We start from the raw sequence: 14,350 nt of genomic DNA, 5'->3' as shown, positions 1-14,350 counted from the left end.
AATATTATAAAAGCAGAGATCCTTCTTTTTCACTGCAATGCATAGAAAACACAGTAATTTATCTTCCATCCCTTACATGGTTGCTTACTCACTGGGCCAAAACAGTGTCATTCTTATGTTGGAATACCCACTCTTTTTTTCCACTGAAAACATCAAACACTCAAACAAGGCTGAGGTCTGTACTGTAGCAGTCTAGTCCTTGTCTGCTGGATCTTTACTGACGTACTTAAGTCAGGGAATCACCCACCCACACACACACGCCATGAGTAAGGAAACTTAGCCTGCAGCTCCATACAATGACACTGGCCTAACAGGATGAGGTCACACAGAGAGTTCTTCCTTCCTGCAGTCAACAATGGCGGGAAGTGGAGGGTTTCCTTTCTCAGTGGATACTGTAGCCTGCATCGCTGGCCGGAGCCGGAACGGAGCCCAGATGCCTGTGGAACTTACAGGCCCTCCAGAACAATATTTGTAGCCAGAGAATGGGACAAGGGCAGACCAACCAATAACAATTCTCAGTCGAACCTGGGGCCTGAGGAGACCTTATGATCTGATTTGTCCCCCAAAGTGTTCAGAGCAACAACAAAAACACTTTTTTTTTTACATAAAAGGCTGTAAAAAACACCAGGAAATCAGCTCCAAGTGATTTTAATTTAACAAATCTGTTCCCAAGTATTCCCACGCACAATAGAGAGACATGTGATCTTATTCAAACGACAGCGAGTTATTAAATTACTGTTTTATATAACGTTATAAAACAGTAATTATAACATCATATCTATTTGGGGTCCTTGTGGACAATTTGTAGTCTACAAATTATTTGTAATTATGTTCCAGCCCCCGAACACCAGCTCAAGTACAAATCGTCCCGCGGCTGAATCTAGTTGATGATTTAATGCTGTTCTAATCGCACATTATGTAGGCCTACCTACCTACCTACCAACCTGTTGATCGAGGACTATGTAGTCTGGGTGATTCCTTATTTCTCAGACACACTTCGCGCACACATACACCTCATTTGTGATCAGTCAGCTCTGTGATTCATAAATCCCCATTCATCTGTGATTCACAAAATCCCATATCCCCACGGAACAGTTTTGTTTTTATAGTGCCAAATTCGATCCCATAATAAAGTTGAACAATTCTTTGCTTAGGCATAACCAGATAAAGTGCGATTCGGTATTGTAAAATGGCTCGCCATACCATATTATTCCAAGGTATAATTGGACTTTCACACACATTTCAGTAGGATACAGCTAGCCGTGACTTTACATCTTAAAACACCAGACATCCCAAAACATCGCAATATGTCGTAGCCGATTAAATAAAATAGCTTACCCCAATATATTTACTGTAAAGTCGCTTGCATGAAGTCACATTTCCTGCCTTCTCATGTTGTAAAGCTGACCTCATTCAGAGCTGTACATTTATATCAAATCCATTTCATATCACAGCTGCTGGAAAGTCCAGCATCTGCCACAAAAATGTAACAGTTACTTTGCGTTGCAACAGCTGATACGATAGGTTTGCTTCACGCGGGAGAAGGGGGGTCAACATTTGTTATTTTAGCGCAAATAATCCCTTATTTTAATGGTTATAGGTCCCATTTAGAGTTTGTCGCGCTTAATTTAAGTGCTTCAATTATTGACTTTCAATGTGTTATGGTTTTAACCTGCCATTTTTGGAGGTAAAGTATGACAACATTTGAACAGCATCCCCTTGTTGTAGAAATGGAGCATTCCATAGTGACTCAAATCCAGATGTGACCATGTAAAAATAATTATATTTTCAACCAATGTATAGCCTATTGCTTATTTACAAAGTATCTATAAACTATCTACAAAAACGAATAAAGAACTATTTATTAACAACTTACAAACTCCATATGAATCATTTTAAGTGGGCCATACCTTATTGTTACTTACGTGTTACCTAAAAGCGAGCAGTTCTAAATGGGAGTGTACAATAATGGGGATCACTATCAGAGTTTCTGCGTTTCATTTTGAAACTATATACAATAATCCAGTTATTACCATTCATCTCAAAAAGAAGTGGCATGGACATCGAATTGGCCACAAGATGGGAGTATAGGATATTTATTTGCAAAAGTAACTACATGTTTACTAAGCTTTTAATATATCAAACACAAACTACATTCATGGAAAAAATATTTGAAGTTACCTACAATCTAATAATAATAATAATAGTATTCATATTTCCCCCATTTCTCACAATGTAGGCTGCGCGCGTGCGTGTCGTGAAACCTGCGCCTCAAATGCCACGCCTACTAGTTTGACAGACATCAACCCCCGTTCAAAAAAATGTGTTGTGGAGTTCACGCCATGTTTCGTTGATGCCCCATGGTTTATGCTTCAGCGATATAAATGATAAACGTCTTCACACGGGATTGTCTTTGAATTGAACTACAGTTTGGGGACCGCGGAAAGGAAGTTCTGTTTTTTTGTGTGATCATACCTACCTGCCAGTGCTTGCCTTACCCGCATTACAATGGTTGCGTCCTGTATTGACGTTTGCCTGGGTCCATCATCGCTGTGGTGCTGAAAATAAACGAACCCGTGCGGCCGTAGCGAGTGGATGCTGCTGCTAACGATGAGGAGGTTTCTGTGGACCTGCAGCGGTTGAATTGCACCACCTCGCCCACTTCTTGATTTTATCCCTCAAAACCTGGACTCTACCGGCGCAGTTTATGAAGGTAACATTAAGCAGCCTGCATAATAATAACGTCATGCCATGGTTAGCTTGCTAGCTTGCATAGCACAGCTGATGTAGCAAGTTAGCTAACTAGCTGCCCATCTATCCAGAGACAGTATAGCTACACCTCTGCGTTAGCTGATGCTAGTCTTAGTGACAGTGACAAGTATGTGATGGCCTGGTGGCTAGCTTTCTAGCTAGCTAACATCAATTTGTTATTTTTCTGTCTCTGTCATATGCCAGTTGACAGGCTTATAGGCTACAGTTAACTAGAATGGAACCGAACAGAATAGAGTGTGCACTTCTAACCTATGTCTGGTTCTGGGAGGGAGTGCAGGCCAGGGGAGAAGGTAGAGGCTAAATATATGTCTGGGTCAATAGATGGATAAACCTCTTTCTTGAATCAGTACACAGAGAGACCCCACTGATTCTGATTACAGGTAGGGCTACACACTGGTTTAGCTGGTTGACATAATGAACTCCACTCAGAATTACGTACAAGTCTTGTTTGTCTGTAATAATGCTGTTATGACACATATTCATGTCGTATTCATGCTGCTGGATGCAAGACCCCGTGCTCGGTTCCTATCACAAGAAACATGGACGCTCTAGTTTAGTGCACCGACTGACTTGATAAAAACACTAGGCTTCTAATCTACCTGCTGTTACAAAGAAAGGCTGAGCGAATAGAGCTTCACAGAAATGGCATCGTCCCTGGAATCTATAGAATCCCACTGATGTCATCATAATATTCCCTCCCCTGCCTCCTTGCTGACCATAGTGGAATATAGAGGAGCAGCCATTTGCTATCACACAATCTCAACTGTCTCTCTCTCTCTCTCTGATAAAGAGCTGCAGGGCTATAGTGGAGAATGATGAGAAAGGGTGGAAAGAAGAGGAGGATTGTATCCTACCCACACGGCTCCATCTCTCTCCATCTGTCCAAAGCAGCCTCACATTTTTTAGACTGGGCCAGTTATTGTCAAGTGCAAGGCTTTTTTTGACAGTGCAGTGAATGAGAGTGATGGAGTACATGGGATTTGATTGGGGAGAAGGGGGAGTGTGCTGAAACAGATGAAACCGAGCAACGGAGTGTGTGCTGCAGACAACGAAAAAGTGTGTGGTAAATGACAAACACATATGTGCTCATGAAGCTCTAAAACAGGATGAATCACTAGGGGGTCTACACTGTAGTGTCCCTACCTCCACAGTTCGGGGTGGTGAGTTAGTAGCTACACTGCTGCTGGGGCTAAATATCTGAATGAATGAGATGTGTAGCAACAAATGCCAATGGAGCTTTAAGAATGGGAGAGGAGGAAGGAAGGAATCAGGGAGAATGAGAATGGCCTCAAAGGGGTTTCTATCAATGGCAACGCTCTCTACCCTCCAGCTCACAGCCATCGACAACATATTTGTGTTTGTTAGGCTATTCATCATTATGCTCAATTCTGTGTGGACATATGTTGCAAAGGAATGCAGCTGATTTAATTTGCGACCCAGAATCCTTTTCAGAGTGAATCTCTTCTGTCGTGAACAATGTTGTTTAGATTTGTGCCCAGGGTTAAATGGCTTTTTAGCTACTGTTGGCTTTAGCCTCACAATGTTAAGAAGGCTTACTAGGCCACGCACGGAAAAAACTGAGAATAGTGGAAAGAGAGAAAAAAAGAGGGCATACGCTCTCTAGTGTCACGCATGAGTGTGTGATCTGTGATGTATGTGTGGTGCTCCACAGTTGATCTAATGATGGTAGCCCTCCAAATGGCATCCTATTCCCAACATAGTGCACTACTTTTGACCAGAGCCCTATGGTGAATATATGCCATTTGGGACTCAGATGTGGTGACTGAGGTCTGCAGAGTGGAAGATCTGAGAGGAAGGGGAACTCCCTTTGTGTGTGGAACATAACCTACCTGGGTTGTGTTCAGTAGACCACACTATAGCAAAACGTGTTGAAATGAAAATGAGTGTTTGTTATTGGACAAGTCCAAGCAGTCCCTTTTTTTTCCTGTTTCATGCCTAATGAACATGACCCTTGTTGTTTGTACTGTATTCTCTTGGGGGGAGAGATGTGTCTGAACTGTACACACAGCATGCTAATCCAGTGCTGGAGTGGGTGGGAGTGTTTCAGGAGCCAAGGTTTAATAAAACGATTATGTCCCTTAGCTGTCATAACAGTTTATTATACACAGATGCTTTGAAGAAGGAATGTAGCCTAAGTACACAATATTTTTCTGCTTTATAACCCATAGTTATACCGTGTCAGATGGGTAATGCTGTCCTGTTGTACTTGCTGTGAAAATACTAAGACAACGGTAGGCCATTATATCACCTGATTGATCTGTAAAGCAATGTGTAGCCTACTTTATTCAGCGGTTAGGTTACTAACTTCGGTCTAGGGCCTAGGAGTTGCATTGGGATTCAAGGTAGCTCCTCTGCATTTGGCATGGTGTCTGTCTGGTCTCTCCACGCAGCTCCAGCAATCCAGAGCTGTGGCTCTATTACTGAAAGGTCACTCAGCCCCAGAGACTCAGCCTATGATTTGAACTCTGTTATGGTGGGTGGTGGTGTTGGCAGGCGAGCCAGGTTGGAAGCGGGTTACACTGACACTGACACACAGTCTATCTGTTCCCATCCCTCAAGTTCATGGTTATTGGATGGACCCACCCCACACTCAAGGCTAGCTGCCATGGCCATTCACTGCCAACTTTGTGTGGTTGTCCTGGATGCTATGGTGATAGAAAGTGCAGTAAACAAACACAGTAAACAAACAATGACAGTGAAGGTCAAAGTAGGTATATATGGATCAGTATGTTTATTAGGATTCTACTGTGACTGTTCCATGTGTTGACATCTGCACACTGGAGGTTATGTTTTTGGACTGCAACTTTGTTCAAAGGAGGGCCTACGTTGTAAATAACCTTAGTCTAAACCTGAGACTCATTGGGACATTTGGCTTTTTTCTATTGGTAGGCGTAAACAAAAACGGTCATGTCCTGAATAGACTTGAGTAGATAATAAGGTCTGATTCAGGCCAGGACAGCTCCACTCCCTAGATATTGTTTAGGCCTAGTTTGACCATTTCATTCAAGAATTCAGAACATGGAAAACATAGACAAAGTGCATGTGAACTGTTAAAAACACGTTTAAATAATGGGAAGGATAAACATGATAGAATAATAGCCAGTAGGTTTTGAAGCGTCTGATCCCCCTGATTTAACCTCTTAACTGTGAGAAGTTGGGACCCGTGACAGGGTATTGGCCCATGTGGGAGTTCTGGAGACGGGTCCAGTCTGACAACACCGTACAGCGACTCAGCGTGTCTTTGTGTGTTGCACTGTGACATTCACAGGAACATCATTGTCACTGACAAAAACTCTGCTGCTGGTGTGGCCATTGTTTATTTCGGGACCTTTCTGTGTGCAGTCAATGGATGATGTCATGCAGGAAAAAGGTCAAAGGTGATATAGCCTAGCTTAGTTGTTTTAAAACAATTTCTATGTTTCTGCAGTCACTTTTCTCCCTAAAATTGGATATGATAGTGAAATATGATTTTAATAAGTATTTATCACCCTTCCCCCTGTCATTACAACTTTATAACTCAGAATTAGGCCTAACAGCATCCATCAGAGAGAGAGAGAGAGTGTGTGTGGTGTGTGTGTGCATGTGTGTGTCTGTGGGGACTCTGGTGGGGACGTGAAGACTGCTAACCCTCTTGGGGAAGTCCTCTTTAGTGTGTGTAGCTCTCTTCCTCCCAGCAGTAGTGAACTGGGTCATGCATCACTGAATCCTTTCATTGTACTGCAGCCTGACTGTAAGAGCATGGACCATAAAGGATCAAGGGCCTTGCATCTGACGGGGATCTCTTTCTAGATATTACTCGAATGAAGTATGACATCATCAGCGTCAGTCACAGATTTAAGGAGGAGTGCGTTGTCTTTATTCTTTTTACTTGACTCAATTATGCCGTTGCCAACTGTTTAAAAAAAAATGAAAATGAACAACATTTTGAGAAATGGTATACTGGTGTTGAAGAGGAGGCTAACCATTCTCCATTGCAATTGTTTTATTTAACTAGGCAAGTCAGTTAAGAACAAATTCCCTACCCCGGCCAAACTCTCCCCTAAACCGGATGACGCAAGGCCAATTTTGCACCGCCCTGTGGGACTCCCGATCACGGCCGGTTGTGATATAGCCCGGTATCGAACCAGGGTCTGTAGTGACGCCTCTAGCACTGAGATGCTGTGCCTTAGACCGCTGCGCCACTCTGGAACAATGTAATGTATTTAAATGCAGTATAATATAAGGTCCCTAACCCTTCTGTTTTGTTTCTCTGTGTTGCAGACCCAGTGTGGACAGTAATGACCTCACGCTCCCGGTTGCCAGCTGGCAGTAACGACAATGTCCGAGCATCAGAGCTGGCACAAGACAGGCAGCACACAGAGGTGGTCTGTAATGTTCTTCTGCTGGATAACACAGTTCAAGCCTTCAAAGTTAATGTAAGTACTGTACTATACTACTCCCGGCATCTACACTGACTGTACAGCCATACATCTCACCATAGAAAATGACTGGGTTAGTTAGTGCCTTCTCTCTCTTCTCTAGACCAGTTGTCTATCAATAGGCTACACAATAACCAAGTAGGCCTATAAAGATAAATTACTTTGTTTAAAGGGCAATTCTGCCACTTTTCAACCTCATATTCATTACCTCCAGAACCATACTAGTGTCTGCATATGTGAAAACGGCGTGATTCTATGATATGTAGTTAAAAAGATAAGGAATGTCTTTTAAAAAAATGCTTCTCTGACATCACAGGGTAGGATTAAAACTAAGAAAAAATTTGATTTATCGAAACCTGCAGTGAATTTCTAGCCAGAGTATTTTCTTGCTCCCCACAAATCTTAGTGTTTAAAAATGTAATCGGGTAGAACTTTTTAACTTAAATATTTTTCTACAAGATGTTTTTCACATACAGTGCATTCGGAAAGTATTCAGACTAGTGATGCACCGATATGACATTTTTGGCCGATAGCGATATCCAATATTTTCCTTGCCCAAAAAACAATACAGATATTTAAAATTTTAGCTCCCTTTTAAGCATTCTAGTACAGTTAAATAGTTAACACACACACATGGACTCAGCAGTCTAAGGCACTGCATCTCAGTGCAAGAGGCGTCGCTACAGTTCTTGTTCGAATCCAGGCTGTATCACATCCGGCCGTGATTGGGAGTCCCATAGGGCGGTGCACAATTGGCCCAGCGTCGTCCGCGTTTGGCCGGTGTAGGCCGTCATTGTAAATAAGAATTTGTTCTTAACTGACTTGCCTAGTTAAATAAAGGTTACACACACACACCACACTGACCAAAAAGTTACTTTATTGGCATTTATGTATGTCCCCATTACCAGTAAAACATTATCAAAACATATTTATTTCACTTATTTGCTGTGCTGTTTCGTGGTTCATTTGTTAAGTTGTTTCATTCTCAACCAGGATTTCTATGGAACGCCGTTTGGGTCTTTGCGTGTCAAAAAATATAATATTTAACACTACTAGACGTGTCAAATAAGCTTGTTGACCAATCAGGACCTGAATATGACTGCACGTCACCTAATAATTTAACGCGTTCGTACATTTTTTGCGTAGTTATTACACATTGATTACACTATCACTCGTATTTCATATGTCACAACGATTCATATATAAGTATGCTATGATGCTGGTAAAGTTGTCTCGCACACCTACAGTGCTGGTCATTTAAAAAAAAGCTAGATAGCTCATGGATGCGAACAATGTTCTTCCCCAAAAACATAGCAAAACGACATCTGTTTCAGTAGCTATAGTTAGCTCGTTAACTATATAGCTAGCTGTCATCATCTAAAATAACCCTAATTTATAAGAGTTCTTATTTGATTAATGGTCGTCGGACCCATCTATGTGAAGCTAGCCACAATAAGGATTAGCCACAATAGTGGACTTTGCTGTTAGCCTTCAAAATAAAAGTATGACAGAATTCTACTATTTGTATTCATTTGCATCACTGTCAATTACATACTTTTATTCTGAAGGCAAACCGCAAATTCCACTATTGTGCCTAATCCGTATTGTGGCTAGCTTCACAACACATAACCCGGTCTGGTCGAGCCTCATTAGCCAGATAAAGCTAGCTGGCTGCTTATAACGTTTGCTTTGGGCAACAGGGTTAAGTAGCTGGCTAGCTATTTATTTTCATGAACTTAAATTTCAATAGGCGAACAACAAGTGGCAACCTAGCTAATACTTACAAGGATTCCTAAATCATTGCTAAGAATAATGAAAATGACTGCAGTTTCTACATGGTCATTGTTTTCAGGCAGGTTGAATTGGTGCTAGCAGCTACCCCAGAAGTTGCAGTACAACAAATTATGCTTTATTACCAACGTGGTATTGTAAACACATCGTTCGTGGCCGGTGTTTTCTTGTTTGCAGACTTTTTTGTACAACTTTGACAGTGCTACTGAATCTTTTTTGACACGCAAAGACCCAAACGGCGTTCCATAGTATGTATGTCGTGAAGCTAATAGCAGTGACGCTATTACTGTGTAACTCTGGTAGGGCAACTTCTGAAAAATATCTCACTTGGTAGTGTGTACCGGTGCTCGACCAGTCGGCGAAAGCCAACATCACCCACGGCAGAGAACGGTTGATTGTCAAGGGCAATGAATGCCATTATCTTGGCTTTAATCGATTTCGCCTTTGAGATGTCTCTCTGAAATCGTGTTACTCTTTCAAATGACTGCTCGACTTGTTGACTGCTCAATCCACACAGAAGTCATTACGTCATGTACCTACGTTATATAGGTATGCACTTCAGCTTTGACATCGGTTTTGCACTTCCGCGTTAAACTAGACATCAAGATATGTTCACCGATATATCTGCATCCCTAATTCATACCTCTTCTTTGCAGAACTTATCAAGCTCTGTCAGGTTGGATGGGGAGCATTGCTGCACAGCTATTTTAAGGTCTCCAGAGATGTTTGATCGGGTTCAAGTCAGAGTTCTGGCTGGGCCACTCAAGAACATTCAGAGACTTGTCACAAAGCCACTCCTTCGTTGTCTTGGCTGTGTACTTAGGGTTGTTGTCCTGTTGGAAGGTGAACCTTCGCCTCAGTCTGAGAAACTGAGCACTCTGGAGCAGGTTTTCATCAAGGATCTCTCTGTACCTTGGTGGTTCCAAATTTATTCCATTTAAGAATGATGGAGGTCACTGTATTCTTTGGGATCTTCAATGTTGCAGGCTAGAGGTCGGCCGATTATGATTTTTCAACGCCGATACCGATTATTCGGCCGATTTAAAAAAAATAAAAATGTATTTGTAATAATGACAATTACAACAATACTAAATGAACACTTATTTTAACTTAATATAATACATCAATAAAATCAATTTAGTTTTAAATAAATAATGAAACATGTTCAATTTGGTTTAAATAATACAAAAACAAAGTGTTGGAGAAGAAAGTAAAAGTGCAATATGTGCCATGTAAGAAAGCTAACGTTTAAGTTTCTTGCTCAGAACATGAGAACATATGAAAGCTGGTGGTTCCTTTTAACAAGAGTCTTCAATATTCCCAGGTAAGAAGTTTTAGGTTGTAGTTATTATAGGAATTATAGGACTATTTCTCTCTATACCATTTGTATTTCATTAACCTTTGACCTGCACTTTAGTATTGCCAATGTAACAGTATAGCTTCCATCCCTCTCCTCGCTCCTACCTGGGCTCGAAGCAGCGTTACCCATGCAGAGCAAGGGGAACAACCACTCCAAGTCTCAGAGCGAGTGACGTTTGTAACGCTATTAGCGCACACCCCGCTAACTAGTTAGCCATTTCACATCGGTAACACCAGCCTAATCTTGGGAGTTGATAGGCTTGAAGTCATAAACAGCTGCTGGCAAACGCACGAAAGTGCTGTTTGAATGAATGCTTACGAGCCTGCTGCTGTCTACCACCGCTCAGTCAGACTGCTCTATCAATCATAGACTTAGTTATAACATGATAACACACAGAAATACGAGCCTTAGGTCATTGATATGGTCGAATCCGGAAACTATCATCTCGAAAACAAGTTTATTCTTTCAGTGAAATACGGAACCGTTCCGTATTTTATCTAACGGGTGGCATCCATAAGTCTAAATATTGCTGTTACATTGCACAACATTCAATGTTATGTCATAGTTACGTAAAAATTCTAGCAAATTAGGCGCCCCAAACTGTTGCATATACACTGACTCTGCATGCAATGAACGCAAGAGAAGTGACACAATTTCACCTGGTTAATATTGCCTGCTAACCTGGATTTCTTTTAGCTAAATATGCAAGTTTAAAAATATATACTTCAGTGTATTGATTTTAAGAAAGGCATTGATGTTTATGGTTAGGTACACATTGGAGCAACGATACGCACCGCATCGATTATATGCAATGCAGGACACGCTGGATAAACTAGTAATATCATCAACCATGTGTAGTTAACTAGTGATTATGATTGATTGATTGTTTTTTATAAGATAAGTTTAATGCTAGCTAGCAACTTACCTTGGCTTACTGAATTCGCGTAGGCAGGCTCCTCGTGGAGTGCAATGTGGTTAGAGCGTTGGACTAGTTAACTGCAAGGTTGCAAGATTGAATCCCTGAGCTGACAAGGTTGTTCTGCCCCTGAACAAGGCAATTAACCCACCGTTCCTAGGCCGTCATTGAAAATAAGAATGCATTCTTAACTGACTTGCCTAGTTAAATAAAGATTAAATAAAGGTGTAAACAAACAAATAATAATAATTAAAAATCGGCGCCCAAAAATACTGAATTCCGATTGTTATGAAAACTTTAAATCGGCCCTAATTAATCGGCCATTCCGATTAATCGGTCGACCTTTACTGCAGACATTTTTGGTACCATTTCCCAGATCTTTGCCTTCACACAATCCTGTCTCTGAGCTCTACAGACAATTCCTTCGACCTCGTGGCTTGGTTTTTGCTCTGACATTCACTGTCAACTGTGGGACCTTATATAGACAGGTGTGTGCCTTTCCAAATCATGTCCAATCAATTGAATTGACCACATGTTGACTCCAATCAAGTTGTAGAAACCTCTGAAGGATGATCAATGGAAACAGGATGCATCTGAGCTCAATTTCGAGTCTCATAGCAAAGGGTCTGAATACTTATGTAAATAAGTTATTTATGTTAAATGTGCAAACATTTCTAAAAACCTGTTTTCGCTTTGTCATTATGGGGTATTGTGTGTAGATTGATGAGGAAAAACATTTAATTTAACATGTAACGTAACAAAATGTGGAAAACGTCAAGGGGTCTGAATACTTTCCGAATTCACTATAGTATATAGACACTGGTATTGTGCTGAGATAATGAAAATGTGGCTGAAATGTGGTGGAATTGCACATTAAAGTACAGATGCATTGTAGTAGTAGGGATCAAAGGAGCCTGGATAATTTTAGATATCTGTCATTAATAGCAGCATAGCAGAGACAGCAGAATGTCTGGCATTCTGGTTTTAAAGGAGACTCCGGGGGTCACTAGCCAATGGAGTAAACACTTACCAGGACGGAACTGCAAACCTCACAATGGCTTTTCCGAGCCAAGCATAGGGGATATCTGTCCCGTGTGGTGTACTGTGGGGAACGGGGGCAGAGAGGCATGATATTAGTGCATTCCCCCTAATTATAACACATACCCAACAGCACCTCAGTCTAACCCACGACCATCTCTGTTGCCCCGATACTTTTTGTTCTGTCCTGGGTCAAATCTACTCTGCTGCAGCCCACTAATCCCCTGGTCATGAATTAAGACGAGTCCATGTCAGGGACTACAGAGCTGCCATTATGGAGTCCTTTGTCTTTAGGTGAATACAGGCCCTCATGTTTGTGTGCATATGTGTTTCATATGGTTTGTTGGCGGTGATGTCGGTTCATTCCTCTGGGAACCATCCAGTGTGCACAGACACGCATCATGTATACACAGGTGAAGTCAGTACTGAATGACAACTGGCAGCTCCTTTATCATGTCCACTGGCATTCTACTGCCATGCATGCACCACCTCCAATACTTGCACTGCACAGGGAATCTACAAGAAGGCTTCTAACAGGCATCTGTTTTAACTACTGGAGCTGGAGAGCTTCAGTGTTTTAGTAAAGCCCCTCGTTGGCTGGTAGTTTGGTTCCCCAACGTGGCTACTGTGCATTAGCCTAGTGGTTGGAGAGAGTATGACCTGATAGCTGCTGACCTCTATGGTCATGATGACCGTAGTAAAATTCCACGTGACTCGTAATCTCCTCTTATGCACTCTGGACATGTTGTGGTAGTACCCAACTCGCTAACGGTCTGGGTGCTAATGGTCTGGTACTCAGGGCTCTGTTGTCCCACCATCAGATACTAATGGCCTGGTACTCAGGGCTCTGTTGACCCACCATCAGGTACGAATGGTCTGGTACTCAGGGCTCTATTGTCCCTCCATCAAGTCCTAATGGCCTGGTACTCAGGGCTCTATTGTCCCTCCATCAAGTCCTAATGGCCTGGTACCCAGGGCTCTGTTGTCCCTACATCAGGTCCTAATGGCCTGGAACTCAGGGCTCTATTGTACCTCTAACCACTCTGACATCAATGCAAATGCAGTCGAAAATCACATCAAACACTTATCATCAAAACAGTATGTGATTTTAAACCCGCCTCACTGTGATGATCAATTTGAAGAAAGGAGTTCAACAGCAGGTTGAAACTGAGTGTGAAACATGGTCGTTGTGGATGTTGTTTCCAAGCTGAACACAAAGTAATGGACAGCGCTTTCTAAGGTTGATGATTCATTCAGAACACCCATACGCATATTAAGAGCTTATGAATCAAAATTATATTTGTGCCGTTATACAACTTAGCCTACCGCATATTACGCATGGCAAAAAAACTAAACAGATTTAAGATGTCTTTGGTCCATAATAGGTCTAGCCTATACTCCAAAATTAAACACATTCGAATAATCGGCTTTGAGTGGATCATCATCCATACTGGGTAGACTGGTTACCTTATGCTACGCTCCAACATTTCTATCCACAAGTCTGGGAGGGAACTTATAGTCCTAGGCGATGCTGTTGGTTGTGCAGGGTAGCTAACAGTTAGCCTACAATTATAGTGCATTTTTATTTTGAATGCCCTAGTAATAGTTTTATTTTAAATGTATTATTGTTAATTGTGTGACATGACCTTTTAGCTACAGAATATCTCACCACCGTGCGTTTCCATCTCCTCCTCTCTCTCCTTCATTCCTTTAGCTACAGAATATCTCACCACCGTGCGTTTCCATCTCCTCTCTCTCCTTCATTCCTTTAGCTACAGAATATCTCACCACTGTGCGTTTCCATCTCCTCCTCTCTCTCCATCATTCCTTTAGCTACAGAATATCTCACCACCGTGCGTTTCCATCTCCTCTCTCTCCTTCATTCCTTTAGCTACAGAATATCTCACCACCGTGCGTTTCCATCTCCTCTCTCTCCTTCATTCCTTTAGCTACAGAATATCTCACCACCGTGCGTTTCCATCTCCTCTCTCTCCTTCATTCCTTTAGCTACAGAATATCTCACCACCGTGCGTT

General features: G+C 41.8%; 2 protein-coding genes and 1 long non-coding RNA gene across 7 annotated transcripts in view; 2 read left to right on the top strand and 1 right to left on the bottom strand.

Annotated features, from left to right (window-relative positions):
- LOC110527502 (ras-related protein M-Ras) overlaps positions 1-1,537 on the bottom strand; it is a 6,669-nt gene extending 5,132 nt beyond the window's left edge. For 2 of the 3 annotated variants that reach the window (XR_016497129.1, XM_036982995.2), the window contains exon 1: positions 1,339-1,506. The gene's annotated coding sequence lies outside the window, so the exon portion shown is untranslated. Of the gene's footprint in view, positions 1-1,338 lie in introns of all 3 variants that reach the window. The other variant, XM_036982997.2, reaches the window with a different exon arrangement.
- Positions 1,538-2,259: 722 nt separating this feature from the next.
- The window catches only part of LOC110528814 (tyrosine-protein phosphatase non-receptor type 4), a 33,655-nt gene continuing 21,564 nt past the window's right edge, over positions 2,260-14,350 (top strand). For all 3 annotated transcript variants that reach the window (XM_090240450.1, XM_090240451.1, XM_090240452.1), the window contains exons 1-2: positions 2,260-2,713; positions 7,054-7,208. In XM_090240450.1, coding sequence (XP_090096576.1) covers positions 7,071-7,208 — 138 coding nt within the window. In that variant the 5' untranslated portion in view covers positions 2,260-2,713; positions 7,054-7,070. The remainder of the gene's footprint in view (positions 2,714-7,053; positions 7,209-14,350) is intronic.
- LOC149982332 (uncharacterized) lies at positions 8,824-12,182 on the top strand. The gene is made up of 2 exons (XR_016497128.1): positions 8,824-9,551; positions 9,659-12,182. It is a non-coding gene; the product is annotated as an uncharacterized LOC149982332 (long non-coding RNA).

This window comes from Oncorhynchus mykiss, chromosome 7, assembly GCF_057628025.1.
Source record: "Oncorhynchus mykiss isolate SJ-2025 chromosome 7, ASM5762802v1, whole genome shotgun sequence".
Classification (NCBI taxonomy): domain Eukaryota; kingdom Metazoa; phylum Chordata; class Actinopteri; order Salmoniformes; family Salmonidae; genus Oncorhynchus; species Oncorhynchus mykiss.
The sequence above is the reverse complement of the archived record's forward strand: the minus strand, read 5'-3'. Positions and strand labels throughout refer to the sequence as shown.